Source organism: Chelonia mydas, chromosome 14 (assembly GCF_015237465.2).
Source record: "Chelonia mydas isolate rCheMyd1 chromosome 14, rCheMyd1.pri.v2, whole genome shotgun sequence".
Classification (NCBI taxonomy): Eukaryota; Metazoa; Chordata; order Testudines; family Cheloniidae; genus Chelonia; species Chelonia mydas.
The window spans coordinates 38,687,101-38,709,097 of record NC_051254.2 but is presented as its reverse complement, the minus strand read 5'-3'; the positions used below and the strand labels follow the sequence as shown (position 1 = coordinate 38,709,097).

Here is a 21,997-nt window from a genome sequence, read left to right as displayed (position 1 = left end):
ATGGAGCTAGTTGGTGGGGGCTTGGGTGGACTGGCAGCCCCCCATCAGCTCCCCGCTCCCCTAAGTTCCCTGTGTGGCAGCCATCCCGCAGACTATCAATTGCCAGCAGTTCAGGTGTCCCTCCCCCACATTGACCCGTGCTGCTCCTGCCCTCTGCCTTGGAGCTGCTCCTGGGAGCCTCCTGCTTGCTGTGCAGGGGGGAAAGAGGGGTGCTAATGTCAGGGTGTCCCACTCCCCCCACTCCTGCCCCCGGTTCCTGCCCCCCATCTCTACAGAGCAGGCGGGGACAGGACAGGGATCAGGACTGGGAGCTTGTTGGCAGCAACTGCTGTCTCAATTTGCTGATCTACTTAAAAAGGCAATGGACTTAGAGCGCGGTCAGCGTACTTAAAGGGGCAAAGCGCGTCTCTCTCTCACACACACGGTGTGTGTCTCTGTCTCTCTCTGACATGCTGTCTCCCCTCCCTCCATTCGTGCTGCCTTGTAGAGTGTGAGGCTACATTAACAACAATGTGTTAACCCTTGAGGGCTCAGCCGAGTGCTAGTTCATCATTTAGCAGTAAGGCATTCCCTGGGAAATATCCCACCCTCTTCCACCCTCTAACTTCACCACCTCAACCAAGCTTCACAATCATCATTGCTGTGTACAATATTCAATTGTTTATTTAAACTTATACTGTGTATATGTGTGTGTATATATATAAAATATTGTCTTTTGTCTGGTGAAAAAAATTTCCCTGGAACCTAATCCCCCCTATTTACATTAATTCTTATGGGGAAATTGGATTCGCTTCACATCATTTCACTTAAAGTAGCATTTTTCAGGAACATAACTACAGCGTTAAGCGAGGAGTTTCTGTATTTTTCAATGTGGGAGCCTCACCGAAAATGTAATGACTACAGATAACATGTTGGTGCAAATATAAAGATCGGTGTCTCCCTGAGAAGAAGAGTTGCAGATCCATGCAATAAGTGCAAATCATGGCCCTAAAACTAGGAGAATTATTCATGGGGAATACTGGCCGTTCCCAATCATGCACCGTGTTAAACTAACAGCTCAGTTGTGAATCAGTCCTGATTTTCTATCCACGTTCTTACATAATTATCTGCTCGCTAGTTTGGAACAATCATTTTCATAGGCTGGGCTGTTTGTGTTAACTTGTTGCAGTTCATTTCTTCTGTTGTTAATGCAATAACCAGCCTCTGGACTTGTTTACCTTTAAAATGCTACAGAGGTGCAGCTGTACCACTGCAGGTGCCCTGGTGTAGCACTTTGGTATAGACACTACCTGCACTGGTGCGAGAATCCCTCCCGTCAGAGTAGTTAATCCACCTCCACGAGACCAGGTGGCAGGGGTGTGCACAGGAATAAAATTTTTTGCCCCTTTAAGAGGGGCACTTTCTGTGCCCACCGTGGCCGGTGTAGTGTAGTGGATTGTTCCACATAGGAATGTGCGGCTTACATGTACTGAGCATGCTCAGTTCATCTGCTGAAGCCACTGCCCTTCACCCTGCCCTTATTAGCCATAAGATTCTGCGGACGGCTTTGTATACGGGTTAAAAAGGGACAAAGGGGCCAAATTGGAGCAGGGGGGTGGCCAGGGTCTGAGCAGGGGGTGGAAATTGGTGGGTCAGGGGGGTCAATCAGCTGGAGGCAGGATTAGGAGAGGGGCTAAAGGGCAAAATCAGGGATGGGGGGGAGCAGGAGTTAAGCTCGTGGTGAGGCGCTGGCAGAGGGTGTCAGAGGGCAAAACCCAGCTCAGGCAGGGGCAGAGGGGGTAACAGTTACCCCAGTGGAACTGAGACACCCGTGTTTGCAAAAATGGTGGGGGGAGAAGGGGCTTTTTTTATTTCCCCTCTCCCCTCCAGGCCAGAGGAGCTCTCTCTTCCCTGGCAGCGGAAGTAGCTGGATCTCACCCTGTGGACCCCGGGCCGGAGGAGCTGTCATCTCCTGCCCCGGCCCCAGAGGAGTTCTGTGCTCCCACTGGGGAGGGGACAAAGAGGCGCATGCCAGCGGTGAGTAGCCAGCTGGCCAGAGGGGGTGAGAAAGCATGGATGGGGCTTTGTGGGGAGGAGGCGTCAGGGCTGGGCCACAGTCCAGGCACACCCAGCCAAATGGAGATGTCACATGCCACTCATGACCTCAACTCTCATAGAATCTCAGGGTTGGACGGGACCTCAGGAGGTCATCTAGTCCAACCCCCTGCTCAAAGCAGGACCAATCCCCAATTTTTGCCCCAGGTGCCTAAATGGCCCCCTCAAGGATTGAACTTACAACCCTGGGTTTAGCAGGCCAATGCTTAACCACTGAGCTATCCCTCCCTCCTTTGTTAACTCCCTGTTAACAAAGGTTTGTTCTGGTTTTTGTTTTTTTTTCTGGTAGTCAATTTTCTAAATCCGCAAGAAGAGTCTCTTCAAAATCATCACTGGATTCAGATCACCTGAATGCTTGAGTCTGCTGGTACGGGCACTTCCAGCTCCGCAGCTGGACTGGCTGTTTCTTTAAGAAAAGACTCTAACTTCTCCCACGTGATGGGGGTTTGAAATGATGGCATCTCCCCAGATGCAGTACTGCATTACTTTCGCTTTCCAGCTTGGCAGATGCCGCAAGAGGGCAAGCACATTTATCAGTCTGGAACGCAAACATGGTTCTTTTAAAAAGTGCATGGAAAAGTGATGAGAAAACTCTTCTATAGCCAGAGTTAACTGGCTACAACTCTTTAGAAAACTCTTTTATAGCCAGAGTTAACTGTTCAACTGGATATTTGCTGAAATAGTCACTTACAAGCTAGCACAGGACGAATGAGAGCTGGTCACGCCCTGAAGACTGTGAAACTTCTTGGAAGGACAAATCAAGTAGGTTAACTTACTTCAAAATGGTTTCAGAGTAACAGCCGTGTTAGTCTGTATTCGCAAAAAGAAAAGGAGGACTTGTGGCACCTTAGAGACTAACCAATTTATTTGAGCATAAGCTTTCGTGAGCTACAGCTCACTTCATCGGATGCATACTGTGGAAATTACAGTGGGGAGATTTATATACATAGAGAACGTGAAACATCAGGTGTTACACTGTAACCAGAGTGATCACTTAAGGTGAGCTATTACCAGCAGGAGAGCGGGTGGGGGAGGGGAGGGGAGCATCTTTACCTCTGACTGTAAACTATGGCAACTATTGGTATTGGTGTAGGGTAGCACCTAACAGCCCCAGCCATGGACCAGGATCCTACTGTGCTAGGTGATGTTCATACACAGAACAAAGAGATAGTCCCTGCCCCAAAATACTTATAGGCTCTTTCTTTTAAAAAAAGAAAAGGAGGACTTGTGGCACCTTAGAGACTAACCAATTTATTTGAGCATGAGCTTTCGTGAGCTACTTCAAAATGACTCTTTATAACAGTGGTTTTCTCCGGTCCACGGATCCCTGGCGGTCTGCAGACTATATCTAAAGGGTCTGCAAAAAGTTGTCGTTACCACAGAACAGTGGTTTTCAACCTGTGGTCTGTAGACCACTGGGGGGGTCCGCAGACTACATCTAAGATTTCCAAAGGGGTCCACAGCAAAAGTGAAAAAAAAAATTGAAAACCATTGCTTTATAACCCCTAAAATACACTGCTTATTGTGTGGACAGATTGTTAACATGAAGAGTAAATAATCATGGGTCATTGGTTTTACTCTTTATGTAAACACTAGCATTACACGTATCTTCAAAATGATTTACATTCAAAATACATTTCAGATTATTTTCCTAGCTCGAGATTTGTACAGCAGGTTGAACTAGTCATTTATTTCTTTTGTGATTGTGTTTTACACAAGAACACAAGGCCCGATCCTGTTCTCAGTCACATCAGAGGGAGATTTGTAACAAAATCGCTTCCTGCATTTGTAGTACAGGAAGCAATTTACTGCACCAAAATCCAACGGTCATCAGTCTAGTCTTCTGGCTGTCGTCATTACAGTTTTCTAAATATGGCTGCAGGGCTGAATTCTTTTGAGTCTGATACTTCAAGGGGGAAAAAGTAGTTATTTCCATAATCAGTCAAAACAGAAAATTGCATCCTTTTCTCCTTCTGAAAACAGTGAGAATTAAGAATGTGCCTAAAGTCGATCATATGTTGTTTCTCAATAGGGATTTCATGATATAATTAAAAAAGAGGCAAATTTATAAGTTGCTTAATAGAAGCTCTCCTGTGTGAAAAGCCATTGGAGGGGAGAGTTCATGAGTAAAACCTGTTAAAAAAAATTGAATGATAGTTGTGAAATTGTATTTTTAAATTATTTTTGTTTCGTTTGAAGTATTTTATAGATTTTTCCATTTTTAATCAAATACGATTGAAACAAATGATTGACTTTGTTTTCAGTTTTTCTCCCTTCCCCCAATTTTTCCCCCCTTTCCTTGCAGAGCCTGGACCATCCATAGAGGATACGGGGAGAAAGATGGTTGTGGCAAGTGGAGAGGTTGCAATTCATCCACTGCAGATTTGTGGGACAGCACTACAAAATTAAGTTGACCATAGGTGCCGACTCCCTAGGTGCTCCGGGGCTGGAGCACCCACGGAAAAAAATTAGTGGGTGCTTAGCACCCACCGGCAGCCAATCTCCCCCTCCCTCCCCTCCATTCTCCCCCACCATCGGCTCCTGCTGATCAACTCCTCCCCCTCCCTCCCAGCACCTCCTGCCTGCCGCGGAACAGCTGTTCAGAGGTGTGCAGGAGGCGCGGGGAGGGGAGGGGACGGGGCTCGCTCAGGGGAGGGGGTGGAAAGAGGAGGGGGAGAGGCAGGGTGGGGGAGGGAAGAGGTGAGGTGAGGGTGGGGCCTTGTGGAAAAGGGTGGAGTGGGGGCAGGGCCTGGGGCTGAGTGGGCTTTGAGCACCCCCAAGGAAAATTAGAAGCCAGTGCCTGTGCTTTGGCTAGCTCTGAGCCATGACAAAAAGAAAAGGGAAAAACCCTGTCATCGTCAAATACAAATACCTCGGGTGACCATACCTCCTGTTTTGGCTGGGACAGTCCCTTTTTTAAACCCTGTCCTGGCCGTCCTGACTTTTTTTGGTGAAAGTGTGGCGTGGCGTGGAGGAATGTGCAGGGGGGCAAGCAGAGATGCCAGCCCCACACAGTGAGGGAGGCAGGGTGGGGAGGGAGACAGCATTCCAGCATGTGTGGGGGCAGGCAAGGTTCCAGCGACTAGCAGCAGCCTCACATAAGGGGGTGGGGTGGGCTTGGGCGAGCAGCTGGGGGTGTCCCATTTTCCCTTTGGGAAATATGGTCACCCTACAAATATCACAAATTTGGTGTTAAAATGGGGAATTCTTGGCCTAGATTTTCATTAACATATTTGTCTCCAGATCTAGCCTACCTTTTTATTTTTTAAGCTAATCTTTTTCTGAGCATGGTGTGAGCATGCACTGATGGAAGTGCAGGTGACAGCAGTGGGTTCATAGCAGAAAGTCAGTTTCAACTTTAATATGGGGTGTTGTCACTCCATAATATCAAAATGAATTTATTTAACTGTATATAACACATCTATTTGTAATCTTCTACCCCTCAGCCATGAGAATCTGGGTTGTTTTGATTGCTGTGGCCATTGGGCCTTGATCCAAAGATCATTGAAGTTAATTGGAGACCTTCTCGTTTGGATTGGGTCCTAGATGTTGTCTTTTTGTTTCTCCCCCGCCCTCCGTTGCACAACTCAAGCTATGGCAAAGATGAAAATTTCCTCATTCTGCTGCAGCTCCAGAACCAGCTCTGCTCAGATGGGTTTGATCATTTTCCCCATTATTTGTCACATCCAGAAGCTGGAATCAGGTAGGAATTCCATATGGCGTTTACTTAGTCACTGTGATTTGTAAAATGTGCCTGTTCCATTCTTTAGTTGCAGATATACAAATAAACACAAACGAAAGCAAATACCAAACTGGATCAGTAAATAATAATAAATAATAGTCTCCTGATTTCTTGTCAGGACTAATAACTCCATCTTTCATGCCATCTTTAACCCATTTATATCCTCTTCCATTTGCTCCCATCTCAAAATGCATGGAGATTAGACAGGCCTATCAACATGATCAGAGGGTCAAGAGAGTTGTCCTTTTATTGTCCAAGGATGGCTGTGAGTGCTATAGTGCAGTGGCTCTCCACCTTTCCAGATTACTGTATCCCTCTCAAGAGTCTGCTTTGTCTTGAATACCCCCAAGTTTCACCTCACTTAAAAACTACTTGCTTACAAAATCAGACATAAAAATACAGAAGTGTCAAGGCCACACTATTACTGAATTATTACTGACTTTCTCATTTTTTACCTTATAATTATAAAATAAATCAATTGGAATATAAATATTATACTTCCATTTCAGAGTATAGTCTATAGAGCAGTCTGTATGAAATTTTAGTTTGTACTGACTTGGCTAGTGGTTTTTATGTAGCCTGTTGTAAAACTCTGGTATCACCCGAGGAGAGAGGCAGTCTGCATGGGAGCATGGTCCCAAACATTATCATTCTTCAAAAAAACAAACAAAAAAACCCCACCCCCCAAACCCAAACCAAAACAACTCCTTGAATTACATTCACAAATATATTCGGTACTGGAGCAGAACACAGAGCTCCGGTGTGAGGGGTTCCCTCTGAGGAGCACAGCAAAGCAAAGCAGGATGCCCCAATCTGCCCCAGCTGGAGTTTCCATGTGGTCTGCAGAGGTACTCCATGTATAGTGTAAGCTTGAGGAGGCAGAAGCAACTGAGAGTCCAGAAACATCCAATGTGAGCACCTAAAGTGAATGAAGTCTGGAACCTGTCACAGTCTTAGGCCTTGCCTATGCTACGGGGTTAAATTGACCTAAGTTACGCAACTCCATTGATGTGAATAATGTAGCTGGAGTCGACGTACCTTAGGTTGACTTACTGCGGTGTCTACACCGCGCTGGGTCAACGTGAGACACTCTCCCGTCGATTTACCTTACGCTTCTCATTCCAGTGAAGTACCAGAGTCGACGGGAGAGCGATGTGCAGTCAATTTAATGGTCTTCACTAGACCCACCAAATTGACCCCCGGTGCATTGATTGCTTCAGCGTCAATCCCCGATAAGTGTAGACATGCCCTTAGTGAAGTGAACTGATATAATCCCTGAAATTTCCTCCAGTCACTTTGCCCAATTTACCTGGCCTGGTCCTATCTGATGCACAGATCATTCTGCACTTCGGGGTAGTCCAAATGAGGGGAAAGAGGACATATAAAGAGATCAGTAATGAAATAAATAAAGAAGTGACATCCCGACCTTCTTTCTGTCTTCCGTGGGTCCTAAGACCTACCCATTATTTTGTCCTCCTCCTCTCTTTTGACATCACCTGAGCAGGCAAGGAATGAGGCAGCGGTCCTATGGATCAAGTAGTATGGGAAATCTCCCATTAAAAACTGTATCAACATTAGAGCTGGGTGATTTTTTTTTTTTTTTTTGGCAAAACAGTTTTCTGCCAAAAATGCAGTTTCAGTTTGGCTGATTGGTTTTGATTGCTATACTTTGCAAGCTTAGTCATAGAGAGAAAAGGTGGGTGAGATCATATTTTTTATTGGTCCAACATGGTGAGAAAGACAAGGTTTCGACCTACATAGGGCTCTCCTTCAAGCCTGTGTAGCTCGAAAGCTTGTCTCTCTCACCAGTGGAAGTTGGTCCAATAAAAACTATCACCTCCTTCACCTTATTTGTCTAATATCCTGCGACCAACACAGCTGCAACAGCACTGCAGACAACCTTAATTATGTTATTTTAATGTAGTTTCTGTGTGCGTCTGTGTGTAATATAAAATATCTGTAATATAAATTACTGAATGTCTTATTTTGGAAATGATTGTTAGATTGTTGTATTCCTCCTGAGTTTATTTCCCTTTGTGTTCGGATACATTTCACAGCCCAGTTTGCAGTGGTGGTCCCTGATCATTCGGTCACTGCTATCGTGGGGGAGGAATTTGTACTACCCTGTCACCTGTCCCCCAGGATGAATGCTCAAAACATGGAGGTGAAATGGTTACGACCTCATCTCTCATCAATTGTGCATCTGTACCGTGATGGCAAGGATCAGAATGAGTCTCAGACCTTAGAATATCAGGGAAGGACCGAGCTTTTGAAAGACGGCCTTTCCACTGGGAGTGTTGACTTGAAAATACACAATATCAGACCCTCTGATGAAGGATTGTACAGATGCTTCATTCGATCAAGTACCTTTTATAGAGGAGCCCTGCTGGAACTGAAGGTAGCAGGTCAGTGGTTGTGTTGGTGTTGTCTTCCCAAACATTTCAGTATCTTATTTGGTACTGTATTTCCTTCTGAGATGACAGTTTGTTTTGGGTGTATTTGTTTGTTTGTTATTTGTATATCCGCACTAAGGCTGGTCAAAATTTTTCCACTGATTCTCCCCATCCACCCCAACCCAGGGAAAATGGTTATTTTTGTCAAAATGCATATTTCTGTGGGGAATGCCGATTTACAAAGACATTTTTGAGAGATTTCACTGACAAACTGAAAAACAAAAACAAAACAAAACAAAATGGCTGGCTGGGTAAAACATTCAGTAAAATTTCCAAAACACGAACAAAAAAATCCATTAAAATGATCCATGTTGTCAAAATATGTTGTAGGGAGAAAATCTCCCCCTGCATGGCCCTGAGGCTGGCCACAGCAGGAGCACAGAGCTTTTCTGGTCTTGGGGCTGCAGCAGAGGGGGAGGCAGAAAGGAGGAAGCAGGGGGCGGGGCCTCAGGGGAAAGAGGCGGAGTGATGGCAGAATGGGGCGGGGCCCTGGGGGAAGGGGTGGAATAGGGTGGGGCCTTGGCCAGGGCAGCAGGCAGGACGGGGGAGGGGCTTGGAGCTCCATCCAACCAGGGCCGAGAACTCTGCTTTAGTCCCGGCCGGGGCTGAGAGCTTGACCAAAAAAGAAACCACCAGGGACTGTGTGTCATATTGGAAAGGCGAGACCAGTGGTGAGCTGGAGCCAGTTCGCACCGGTTCGCTAGAACCGGTTGTTAAATTTAGAAGCCGTTTTAGAACCGGTTGTTCCGCGAGGGAGAACCGGTTCTAAACGGGTTTCTAAATTTAACCGGCCCAAAGTGGCGACTTAGGCACCGACTCCACGGGTGCTGCAGCCCTGGAGCACCCACGGGGAAAATTTGGTGGGTGCAGAGCAGCTCCCTACCCCCAGCTCACCTCCGCTCCGCCTCCGCCTCCTCCCCTGAACGCGCCGCCCTGCTCTGCTTCTCCGCGCCCCCAGGCTTCCCGCGAATCAGCTGTTCGCGTGGGAAGCCAGGGCGGGATGAGAAGCAAGCCGCGGCTTCCCGCTCAGGCCCAGGGAGGCGAAGCTGAGCTCGGGGGTGGGGGTGGGGGGTGCGAGGAGGGCCGCCCGCGCCTCAGCAGGTAACCCGGGGGGGGGGGGGGGGGAGGTGGGAGGTGGGATGCGCAGGGGAACCGCTCCCCGCCCCAGCTCATCTCCACCACCCTCGGCCTGAGTGGGAAGCCGCGACCTGCTTCTCAGCCCTCCCGGGCTTCCCGCTGAACAGCTGATTCGCGGGAAGCGGGGTGGGGGGGCGCAGAGAAGCAGAGCGGGGCGGTGGGTTCAGGGGAGGAGGTGGAGCGGAGGTGAGCTGGGGCCGGGCGCGGGGTGGGGAGCTGCCAGTGGGTGCTCTGCACCCACCAAATTTTCCCCGTGGGTGCTTCAGCCCCCGGAGCACCGAGGGAGTCGGCACCTAAGGCACCACTTTTGATGTGATCAGTGGGGGGGAGCGGCCGCTCCCCCTGCTCCACCCCAGCTACGCTCCCCCGCCCCTAGGAGCCAGAGGGACCTGCCAGATGCTTCCTGGGAGCTGCCCCAGGTAAGCACTGCCGGGACTCTCCACCTCGCCCCCTGGCAGGTGCCTCTGGCTCTTAGGGGTGGGGTGGGCACCCACTACGGTGGCCCACAAGACCCTCCTGCCCGGTTCTGGGGGCAGTCAGGGGACAGGGGAGGGGGTTGGATGGGGCAGGAGTCCCGGGGGGCGGGGGTGGGCAACGACCCCCTCGTGGGGTGAGGAGGGAACCCGTTGTTAAGATTTTGGCAGCTCATCACTGGGCAAGGCCCACATTTCTGACTGAAGGTACAGGCACAACTCTTGCCTGTTACTCCAGATCTTTCTCCTGGATCAACCAGCCCCACTTCAGCCTTTCCTTCACTCAGCCAGTCAGTCCACTGTTAAAGTTCCAACCACTACCAGAAAGTGAGAAAGAGAGACGACCACATCGTGATTCAATGGTGGGGGTGGGGGGGGAATTATACGGGTGAATGTCAAAAGCAAGCCAGTGCCACAACAATCAATGGTGTCTTGCAATCATCCTCAGTACCATCATACGTACAGTAAAGCAGGAGTGAATGCTACAGCTATTAGAACCTGCAATTACATATAAAAATCCAGGTTGAGCTAGCATGAGTATGACAATTACCCATCTTGGTCAATGCCAGGAAGCTCCAGAGCTGAAAGCATGAGTCTCTACACCCAGCGCTAAGGGACCACCTTCTGTAGCTAGGAGTTGTAACAGACTCAGCTCTTCTCTGGATCATGCACAGAGGGGGATGCATAACATACACTAACCATTGGGTGACACCAACACGAAGATCTTGCACAAGTGTACACCCCTCGCTATAGACCCACACACCCAAAACAACCTCTGAGGAGGACACTATGCCTTGCACCATTCTCTGAACGCATGTTCTGGTCCAGTCAGGCATCTGGAAGAAAGTTCCCGAACTGGGTTTTGCCCCTTAAAAACACTCTCCCTACAAAAAGACACATCTAAGGACTGAAAGGTCAAGAGCTCTCTGTTCTCAGCTGTAAGCCACAAAGAAAAGGATGGTCTCGAAAGCACACACATCTCAAGCGGTACGGGATCAAGGATCAGCCTAGAGCTCAGGCAACAAGTGGACATCTCACTGGAAGATGGATTGGGAAATACAAAATAAAACATTTTTTTTCCTCTTACTCTTTTCCAAAATTCCCTGTTCAAGAACCTCCCTGTTTCACTCATGTGGTAATGAAACATATAATTTTGGAGGTAGAGCTTAGTCAAGATTATTGTTGCCTTTTGCCAAGTGAGATCAGATTTTCAGGATGGTTGCCGGGATGGAGCAGAAATCGGTGACACCAAGTCGAGTACCAACTCATCTATTTACAAAAAAACCTCATGGCCTGTAATCAGAAGCAGGAGTGGTCACAGAGAGCGGGCAGGCAATTTACCACCAAAGGCGCCTCCGCCAGGAATCTTTGCCTTGTATCAGCCCCTCTTACCGCTGCCTCTCCCCAGAAAGACACACAAGCAACAGAGCTAGCAATGACTGCTTAACTCCCAGAAGACCTCAGTCCCTGCAGCTTTAGCTGTACTCTGATGACAGGACAAAGGGGGCTGAGTTTACTCACTACGTATTTTTTAGGAGCATCGGGGTGCAGTGATCTGACCTCCTGGATAACCTTCTAGGAGCAGTCACTATATAAATGGACCCTAATGGCAACCCATTACACTATAATGAAGGTAGTAAGTCCCAATCAGTTTTTCTTTTTAATATATTCACATGATTTACTGTGACCGTGATCACTGGGAATCCACTGATGGCTTAAAATTGTATCTTTTAGGCGAAATATGTATCTAAATTAGCATGCTGAAATAAGAGATGTACTCCATTCTCCTCCAGGTTTGGGCTCTGATCCCCACCTCTCTGTTGAGGGTTACCAGGATGGAGGGATCCAAGTGGTGTGCCGATCGGCCGGGTGGTACCCAGAGCCCGAAGTGCTGTGGCGAGATCTGGGTGGGCGACATTTGCCTTCAGTCTCTGAAACAACATCCCGAAGGGATAACGGCCTGTTTGAAACGCAAACTGCTTTCCTTATCACAGAACGTTCAAACCAGAACTTGTCGTGTTGTATCCGGAACACCTTCCTCAACCAAGAGAAAGAATCAACAATTTACGTAGCAGGTCAGTTGCAATCAAAGCCACACGCCAACCATCAACATACATACACAACTGGTTAACTAAAACGGGTAGATTAGATAGGAGGCTAAAAAATATTGTACTTACATTTCAGTGTATAGAGCAGTATAAACAATTCATTGTCTGTCTGAAATTTTAGTTTGTCCTGACTTCGCTAGTGCTTTTTTTGTAGCCCGTTGTAAAACTAGGCAACTATCCAGATGAGTTCATGTACCTCCTGGAAAACCTCTGCGTACTCCCAGGGGTACACGTACCCCTGGCTGAGAACCACCGATTTAAACAATCTGGGTTCAAATCCCATTTCTGTTAGTAATGTCTTGGTTAAATCCCGTAATTCTTCGGTACTTTAATCCCCATCTGTAAATTAAGGATAATCAGCCTTCCTTTCTCCCACCCTGTCTGTTTTGCTCATTTGGACTGTGAACTTTTTGTGACAGGGGCTGTCTCTTACTATGTTTACAGTGCCTAGTACAACGGAGTCTCTATGCACCTATGTAATATAAACAAAGTTAATATTGAGTCTCTATACCAATTAAAACTACATTAATAAACCAAACAGCAACGCTGAACACTTAAATGTTCCCTAATATGTATCCTAAAAGTATGTAACTGGAAGGGTGGAACAAGGGAAAACTGTCCTAGAACTTTGCCACTCTGTAACTTTTCCAAAGGTTGAAAAGTTTTGAAAAGCTAGCATGAAAAAAGGAAAAGTGGTGGGGGGAAGGGAAATCCCTGGACATTTTATCGTACCCAGTGGCAAAAAGTTGGGGCAAAAGAGGTGAAGAATGAAAACTGGAATTTTTCTGAAAAAATATTTTGTGAAAAATTTGGGAGCTATGACAGGAAAAGTTGCATTTTCAACCCTGGGAAATGGAAATAACTTTGACATTTTGAAAATGTCTCTAAAATTGCTTTTGCCATTTTTCAGCAGTACTGTCATTAGCTCGCTCTGTTACAGACCTCACTGGTGCAGAGTCACCAGTCTGTTATAAATGGACCCCACCTTTGGATCCCACATGCTTCCAAGCCATCTGGGTCCGGGTAGAGTCCAGGTACCGGTTCTAGCTCTGGGATTCAAGTCACATCCCTAGGTGTAGCCACTTTGCCTGACACCCTTCCTTGGGACTCAACAATCCAAGAACCCAAGGCCCCCAAACCAACCAAGGCTTCTGCAGTCATTTTTACGCCTTCCCCTAGAGTTCCACCTAGCTGCGGGCACTCTGGTTTATAGTCTAACCACCCATTAGGAACCACGTGGCAAGGAAAGCAAGGAACACAGCTTTTGCACAGGAGTTTATTAACCACAGTGACTTTTACTCTCAAAGGATAAAAGAGTTACAGATATTTAGGGAAAACAACAAAAGGCCTATACTTTGTTGCCGAAGCCTATGTTCACCCCTACCTGTGAGTTCTAGGCCAGTCAGTGTGAGAGGCAGATAGGTCTGCCCACTGCTTCCTGCAGCCTTGCTGTTGTTTGGCAATATTCAGCTGGTGCAAGAGTGAAAGAGAGAGGCTGTGGTTGGAGCAGATCCTGTTCTAAAATAATGTTCACTCCCACCCCCCACCATGTGAGCAGCAGAGCAGCTGCAGAATTTCAGTTCTAGCCGCTGGAAAACCACTTTCCCCTTGGTCAGGCTCCTCTTTACAGCCAATCCATTGTTCAAGGGATGGGCCCCCTTGACTGAAAGACAATCAGAGTTCATGATGCTTGAGGACATTCTCAAGTCATTGCTATCTCTCAGCTAGTGTCCAGAACAGGGCCTTTCAATCTTTTCTTATTTGCGGACCCCTAAAAAATTTCTAATGGAGATGTGGACCCCTTTGGAAGTCTTAGGCATAGTCTGTGGACCCCCAGGGGTCTGCGGACCACAGGCTGAAAACCAGGCTTGTTTCTTCCAATATATCTTGGGTATCTCAACCCATATGGAGGTTACAGTACAAAAGTGAAGGTTATATGAAAGTTGCAAAGCATCATTCACCAAACAAAAAAGAGTTTACAATTTGCCCCAGGCAGGTCCCCAGTCTGTCTCACACTCCACTGTCGAAACATTGTCAAGGTTTTTGTAGGCATCATGCTAGAATGCTACCTCTAAACATGGAGAGGTATTAATGTTAAATCCTAACAAGGATATTTTAAGGAGCAGATTCACTGGAACAGGTATCCTCTTTAGCAGAATTAAGGGAGGGGAAAAAAACCATGAAGGAAACCTCTTCAGAGAAATCGGTTACTGTTTAAAGGCTGGGGTACTCAAAAGAGTGTGTAGAAGTTGCTAAAAGGTCATTTATTGTTGCTTTTCAATGGGATCTGGATGGCTACAGTTAGGCCCCTTTGAAAATCCCATCATAGGAACACAAACATTATTTTTTTTAAAGGTAGAAACTCAGGAAAATTCGCCTTGTTTAAATCATTTATAAAGGGAATGTTTATATACTGTGTGACCAAGATTTCTGGGTGGGAATTAATTTGGCTATGGGGTGATTAATAATTTTCATCGTCATGTGGCCAACGTGGGGTAAATAATGAACAGCTGAAGTGAAGAGGTTTTTTAAAATTTCAAAACAGCATAACAGCAATTAATGAATAATGTACTTCATCTCCAAATGTGCAGATGACTGGTGATTCATTCAAGCCATGGCAGTAATACTGGCCTTGCAAATATGTTTTCTTAATGACTGGTCGATTTTTTTTTGTAATGCTCCTGAACATTGAGTAATATCACTCAATAAACAGCAGTGGATCAAGCCAAGCCCGTTTACTCAGACATTTACCTCTCTTAGATCTCTTGTTGGTTGGAACCATTTTGAAAACCAGTTTCTGATTTTCTGTGCAATCAGCCAGGGACATATATTCAAGCTCCTCTCACACAAACCCTGCTGTGGATGTAATTAAATCAGGTGACTTTTGCCCTGGCTTCCCAAGTAAGGAAATTCCCGGCTTTCTATTTTTCAGATTCTTTTTTCCCCAAAGTCTCCCTGTGGATGGTGTTTCTGTGCGTGAGCCTGGTGGTTTTGTTTGTTTCCATTGGCCTTATTCTCTATCTCTGCAAAGTAAAAGGTAAAGCATTACCCAATGAAATACAGGGTAATGGGGAAGAATACCATTGAGTGATCATAGAGGGCTTGGGTTCAATTCCTTGTTCCACCACAGCCTCCTTGTGTGACCTTGGGGCAGTAATTCAGGCTCCAGGCTTCATATTATATGAAGCACAGCTCCCCCATCTGAAAAATGGACATATTTATACCTCCTATTGGGGTGGTCAGATCTTAGGAAAATGTGTGGTGGGGGGGGGGGCTGTGCATACCATGGATAGCATTCACTCCATAGTTAAGATGCAGCTCAGTTTCCATTTTAAATCCCTGAAGCCCCAGGACACTCATTAGGGTCTTTTCATCCCTGACGAGACTGTTTTGATTGTCGGGAGGCTGAGGAACCTCTACTGTTTCATTTGGGGTCAAGAGCTGGTTTAGGCTCGGGGAAAGATCCCTGAGAAGCCTATTAAATCCAGTGGGGAAGCATCCAAAGACTCATGATGTAAGTGGGCTTTTCTCCCTGGGATGCCCTACATGGGGCTCAAGCAGGGGGCTAAGAGGAGAAGGAAGGTCCAGGGGATGATTAGGTTTCAGAGGGAGAAGTCAGGAGAAGTACAAACATTCCTTCCTTCTCCACTGACCTACTGCCTGCGGGCTCATCAGAGAGGAGGTTTCCTGCTGGAAACCGGAGGAGACTCATTTGATGGAGAAAGCAGAGACATGCTAATGCTTCTTCTCTGCCTTCTCCTTCCCTGCCCTTGAGCTGCTCCTATGTGCATCCCTCCCAAAGCAAGACTTCATTTCCCACCTGCTGCTGGCAGCCCAGGCTGAGCCATTGGTCTCTGGAGAGGGGGCATATGAAAGTGTGTTTCTTCTTGGTTGATATATGTGATGTTGTTGGGGCAGAGGAGGTAAGTGGGATCCCCTTCCAATAACAAACTGTTCACGTAGTGTTTTAAGAGAATTCCTCCTTCCTGTGCGTGGCTTTAACAGTGTGGAGAGGCATGGACACATTTTGCCAATGGAAAACACACCCCTTTAACTGTGGAGAAGGAAAAGTAAAACACAAGGATCAATAATGTATCTCTCTTTTGGTTTCCTTTTCAGAGAAACTTGTAGCAGAACTTAGTAAGTCACAGTCTCCTTCTCCACCAATTAGTATCTTTTGTGCAAATGTGTATCCTTGTAATGGGCTTTGTTTGTTGGCTTTGTGTATGTGGGAGAGGGAGTTATTTAGGATTTTTGCTGCTGTTGTTTTGTTTAATGTGGGATAATATGAAGCATGAAAAAATTCACACCAAAAGTAATTTTTAAAAGTCTTGTCTTCTTTGTATAAAATTGACACGTTAGCCTCAACGTGAGTTCTGACAATGTCACGTAATAAAGGCATCAGGTAAAACATGTAAGAGAAAAGGAACAGCTGAACCTCTTCAACTTTGTAGTAAGGATATGAAGACACATGTTTGTTTCTGTGGCTCAAGGGTGGGATTTTCACATGTGCTTAAGTATTTAAATCCAGACTGGGTATCTCTCTAAAAGATGTGTTCTAGCTCATACAGATGTTATGGGCTTGACACAGGAATAACTGGATGAAATTATCTGGCCTGTGTAATGCAGATCAGACTAACTGATCATGGTCGTTTCTTCTGGCCCTAAAATCTATGAATAAGGAATACAAGTTTCCAGAATTTCAATGGGGTTTCTGTTCCTAATTTGCTTAGGTGCATTTGAAAATCCCAACACCAAAGAAATAATGCATGAGAAATTTATTCAGATAGGAACATTAGTAATTTTATTTTCCAGTACTGCTATAAATTTTTTAAAATAACGATTAAGGATCTAATGCTACTTCCACTGACTTTAACTAGACCGTCATCAAGCTATTTCTAATGCAGTTTTACTGCATCAGTCAGCAAATTGTGATAATAATTTATAATATTTATTTATATAGTTAATGGGAATTCTGATAACGAAACCAGTCTGCTTAAATGTGGAAAATTATGGGTTCAAGAAAATTGACATTTCCTGTAGGATGGTGTCAATCCTGCCAAAACTTTTAGATTTTCCCACTGGAAAATCAAAATGAACCATTTTGTTTTGGGTTGGGTCTGGGTCTACATTAATCTGTGGGCCCCCCCGGGCCGCTGCAGTACTCTGTGAGATTTTTAGTTCAGGAGTCTAATGTCCACATTCTCCGCTGTGCGCTACGTCTTTCATGATGCACTGTGGTCTTTCCTCTAGCTGATCCTGGGGACGTGGGGTACCTGAACTACAACTCCCATGAGCCACTGCAGCAGCCCAAGCAGACACTGATCGATATCAAAACCACCTGAACCAAAATGTTTCATCTCAGGTGAAAATGCTTTGTTTTGGTTCAGGAATGTCAGGATGGACTGTTCTGCAAAAAGTTTTCATATTCCAACTTATCGGCCCCAACTCAGGACAAAAACAAAGTCGAAATATTGGAACTTCCCGTAGGCTGGAAATGCCATTTTAAAACCATCTCTACTATTTATATTATGGTAAATGTTCAGGAGCACTAATTTTCCTTCCCGTGTATCATTTTCTGCAATATTTAATCCTACTGGTATAGTATCTGTTCAGCCAATTTCTCATCTCTGATTATGTGGTTGGTTTCAGGTTGGAGAAGAGTCCTCACACACCCGGGTAAGTAAAGTGAATATATTACCATTGTTCAAATCCCATCATTCAGGAGAAAATGTTGCCTCTTTTCCTTGTGTATGTGAATGGAGCAGGGCAGGACACACTGTATTTTACAGGACCCCATGAGGACAGACAGGTTTGTAGCTGAGTCCAATCAGACCACAGTATATCTATATGTCACAGCAGCTCTTCTTTCTGCCCTCTTCTTGCATGTGTACCAGCAGTTAGAGCCCTGCAGCAGGACTGGAATCCCGCTGGACCCACTGCCATAATAACGGGAGCGGGTAAAATGGTCTTTGTTGTGAGCAGAGTTGGATGGGCAAAAAACCCCAGCCCGCAATAATGTGCGAGAAAACACTAAATCTCTCACCAATTTCTCCTCAACAGAATTTCAGCAATGGAAAGCAAGTTTTTCTCTTCTTCTTCTTCTTTTTTTTATTTTCCCCCTCAGATAAAGATTTTAATACTTAACTTTAAACAAGGCATAGAAAGAGATTTGATGTCTATTATAACCAGAGTTCAAGTGTTGTTGTTTTTTTACACGGTTTGAGCAAGTTTTGTTTTATTCTTTTAGTAGTAAAAATCATGTCTGAATTCCATTTATATATATATATATATATATATATATATATATATATATATATATATATATATATATATATATATATAAAAATACAAACTGACTGTTTGGTGTTTTGGGGGTTTTTTTTAGTAGCATGGGGGAATCTGTTTCTCTTGAGGGACTTGCAGGATCTAAGGTCTTTGGGGATGGGAGCGGGATAAAAATGCAAGAAACAATGCGGGAGCAGGTGGGAGTGGGTATTGCGGGGAGGGACGGGATTAAAAAAATAGTCCCGTACAGGGCTCTACCACCAGCTTCAGTGCTATCTCTGAGTCCTCCCCAATCTATGTGTGTAGCCAGTGGAGTGCGTATCTCCTACAGGGCCAAGGTTGGTTCTGTTGTTGCTGTTAGTCATGGCTTCTCCTGACTCTTCATCCCTCACTGCCTGAGAGAGGGCTCATTTGGAACAAAGCCGTGGTCAGTGGCAGGGGAGTTACACTGAATGATGGGCTAGTTCCCAGCTACCTTCCTAATGGAACACTAAACTTGATAGGTTAGAAACAGAGGAAAGAGGTTCTGGGGAGATAGAGGGAGACTATACATATAAAATGATGGGCTCTAAATGAGCTGTACCCACTCAAGAAAGAGATCTTGGAGTCATTGTGGAGAGTTCTCTGAAAACATCCTCTCAATGTGCAGCGGCAGTCCAAAAAGCGAACAGAATGTTGGAAATCATTAAGAAAGGGATAGATAATAAAACAGAAAATATCATATTGCTGCTATATAAATCCATGGTACGCCCAAATCTTGAATACTGTGTGCAGATCCGGTCGCTCCACCTCAAAAAAGATATCTTGGAATTGGAAAAGGTTCAGAAAAGGGCAACAAAATTTATTAGGGGTATTGAATGGCTGCTATTTGAGAAGAGATTAATAAAACTGGGACTTTTCAGCTTAGAAAAGAGACGACTAAGGGGGGATAGAGGTCTATAAAATCATGACTGGTTTGGAGAAATTAAATGAGTGTTATTTACTCCTTCTCATAACACAAGAACTAGGGGTCACCCAATGAAATGAATAGGCAGCAGGTTTAAAACAAACCAAAGGAAGTATTTCTTTTCACGATGCACAGCCAACCTATGGAACTCCTTGCCAGAGGATGTTGTGAAGGCCAAGACTATAACAGGGTTCAAAAAAGAACTAGATACATTCATGCAGGATAGGTCCATTGATGGCTATTAGCCAGGATGGGCAGGGATGGTGTCCCTAGCCTCTGTTTGCCAGAAGCTCGGAATGAGCGACAGGGGATGGATCACTTGATGATTCCCTGTTCTGTTCATTCCCTCTGGGGCACCTGGCACTGGCCACTGTGGGAAGACTGGATACTGGGCTAGATGGACCTTTGGTCTGATCCCATATGGCCGGTCTTATGTTATGTTCATTTCCCACCCCACCCCCATGTGTGCATGCACCCATACACTTTCTTCGTATCATTCCTTTCAGGTACTCCTTTTTCGTTTTCGTCTGTTTTGTTTTTTGAACCTTCCTCACATCCTCCGTACCAAAGGGATAAGTTCTGAGCCATCACATCTCTGTGATGATCCTTAAAGACTATGGAGTTTAAGCCTGCTCCTGAGCAGTGGAATCTGGGACATCGCAAATCCTGGTCCCATGAGTTGTGTTGTCTAAGACTGGAGCACTTGAGACATGTGGCGTTTTTCAAGCAAGCAAGTTCGGGTGGAGCCGCACTGTAATACATTCCAACAAAGGGGTGGCTGGGATACAGTGAGATTTAAGATAGACAGGGGTTACTGCAGAGTCATTCACATCAGTGAGCACTGGGAAGAAGTGGACACCGATTTCCTACAAAACAGGGTCCTCAGGACCTCCGTGGGGAGAAAGGACAGGGAATTTTCTGAGCCTCAAGTCTGGCTCCATTGATCCTTTCACTCTGCCACTCATCCATCTCTCTCAGGGAAGTGAATGTCCTCTGCACTTTGCTAAGATTTCAGAGCTGATGGGTAAATCCTGGAGGAAGAAGATTCCCTGATTCACTCCCCAGCTGGGGAAGATTCTGTCACTCACACGATCAAACCCGACCCCAGGGCTGAGCTCTGCCCCTAACGCTCTGAATGTCTCTCCCCCCCACAGCGAATGTGACTCTGGATCCAGACACGGCTCATCCCCGACTCATCATTTCTGAGGATCGGAAAAGTGTGAGGCAGGGAGACACCCAGAAGGATCTGCCTGACAACCCTGAGAGATTTGATTATGAGTGCTGTGTGCTGGGCTGTGAGGGATTCATCTCGGGTATCCATTACTGGGAGGTGGAGGCAGGGGATGGGAAGTACTGGGCTGTTGGGGTGGCCAGAGAGTCTGTGAGCAGGAAGGGAGAGTTCATGTCTAACCTAAACCCTGAGGTGGGGATCTGGGCTGTGAGGCTGTATGGGGGTCAGTACCAGGTTCTCACCTCCCCAAAGATTCCCCTGACCCTGAGGCATGGCCCCAGCAGGATCCGGGTTTGTCTGGACTATGAACAGGGGCAGGTGGCATTTTTTGATGCTGATAACCAGGCTCCAATCTTCACATTCCCGCCAGCCTCTTTCACTGGAGAGAGAATCCGCCCCTGGCTCTGGGTCAGAGGGGGATCCCAGCTCAGCCTGTGTCACTGAGGCACAGGGGGGAAATATCCCACTGAAATCAGAATCACTAATATCTATGAGCTGGAAGGTGATGCCAGTCAGCTCTGTGTTTTTGGGGAACCAGGGCTCAGTATCTAGCCTGTCTGACTCATGAAAGACACCCCACCACCACCAGTCTCTGCTTGAATGAAAACCAATCAGAGAAAAGGCTTGCAGAGAGCAGTGAAGGGCATTGGGAGACACACCTAGACCCCTCCTGACAAGGGCGACAAGATTAAGACATCTCCATTAGCATACGGAATGGAAAACAGAGACAACTCCCCTAGCCTCATCTGCATGAAAGATGGGACAGGGAGACATCTCAATTTGCATACAGAATGGAGAACAGAACCGCACTGAACTCTAGGATCAGAAAAGCAGGGAATCTGCATCATGGGAATCTCTGCTCCAGATGTTAATGAACCTACACCTGCACACAGCCAGCTCAGCAATTAACAGACCAATTCTAGTAATAAATCATTGATTGATATCCAAAATACTGAAGCAGCCTAGTTGCACTGTGAGCTCCCTGGAAGAAAACACCACCCAGAGCCAAGAGCGATCAGCTTCTATTGTCTAGCCTAAAGAAAACCCTTGAGTCATCAGTTTACCCATAAACAACTCTCCCTTGAACCACTGTATTTTCTCTACAAAAATCCCTAGTCACGCTCCAGTAAGTGTTCTGATGCTTAAATCCAAACTCTGCATCAGTTCTACTGGGACTCCATCTTCTCCTGACTGATCGTGCTGGGGGCTCCGCCTGTCTCCAGCACTCAGGACCCTGAGCTACCACCATCACCTGGGAACCCCGAACAGTTCAAGTTGCATGGAAATGGTGAGGTTCTCTCTCTCTCTCTCTCTCTCTGTTTTCTTTTCTACCTCAGCAAGGTATAGTTTTCTGTATATAACTTTTGAAGTCTTTAATAATGTAACTGTCTTGTTTGTTTAGGCTCTCCTTGTGTAGTTATCACTATTATTCAATAAATAACTTTTATAGTTAAGCTGGTTGCTTCTCTCTCTCTCTCTGAACTTTACTCTTTTGTGTTTTTAGCTTCCCCCATTTACTCTGCAG

At 46.0% G+C, this 21,997-nt stretch overlaps 2 protein-coding genes across 19 annotated transcripts in view; one reads left to right on the top strand and one right to left on the bottom strand.

Moving 5' to 3' along the window:
- Nucleotides 1-21,997, bottom strand: part of LOC114022341 (zinc finger protein OZF) — a 793,526-nt gene that overhangs the window by 307,817 nt on the left and 463,712 nt on the right. The gene's annotated exons all lie outside the window — the stretch shown is intronic.
- Nucleotides 719-21,926, top strand: LOC114022304 (butyrophilin subfamily 1 member A1). 13 transcript variants are annotated; one of them, XR_005227787.2, is made up of 10 exons: nt 719-2,016; nt 2,384-2,856; nt 5,641-5,797; nt 7,894-8,241; nt 11,693-11,974; nt 14,940-15,044; nt 16,127-16,147; nt 17,261-17,541; nt 17,660-17,686; nt 20,396-20,503. XR_005227787.2 is itself a non-coding variant. In XM_037915160.2 (9 exons), the coding sequence occupies exons 2-9, from the start codon at nt 2,803-2,805 to the stop codon at nt 19,822-19,824; spliced, it is 1,071 nt and encodes a 356-aa protein (XP_037771088.1). In that variant the 5' UTR covers nt 719-2,016; nt 2,384-2,802; the 3' UTR covers nt 19,825-21,926. The 13 variants fall into 13 exon arrangements, 10 of the variants coding, with proteins under 10 accessions (XP_037771088.1, XP_043384111.1, XP_043384109.1 ...); XR_005227788.2 differs by lacking the exon at nt 20,396-20,503 and adding an exon at nt 19,748-19,801; XR_006285709.1 differs by lacking the exon at nt 20,396-20,503 and having other exon boundaries at nt 17,660-18,293.

What these genes read in the sequence shown, in the direction of transcription:
- LOC114022304 (XM_037915156.2), top strand. Translation starts at nt 2,803, where the DNA reads ATGAGAGCTGGTCACGCCCTGAAGACTGTGAAACTTCTTGGAAGGACA. An exon ending in TTCTTGGAAGGACAAATCAA is followed by an intron (nt 2,857 to 5,640) that starts GTAGGTTAACTT and finishes ATTGGGTCCTAG; the next exon opens with ATGTTGTCTTTTTGTTTCTC. An exon ending in CTATCTCTGCAAAGTAAAAG is followed by an intron (nt 15,045 to 16,126) that starts GTAAAGCATTAC and finishes TTTCCTTTTCAG; the next exon opens with AGAAACTTGTAGCAGAACTT.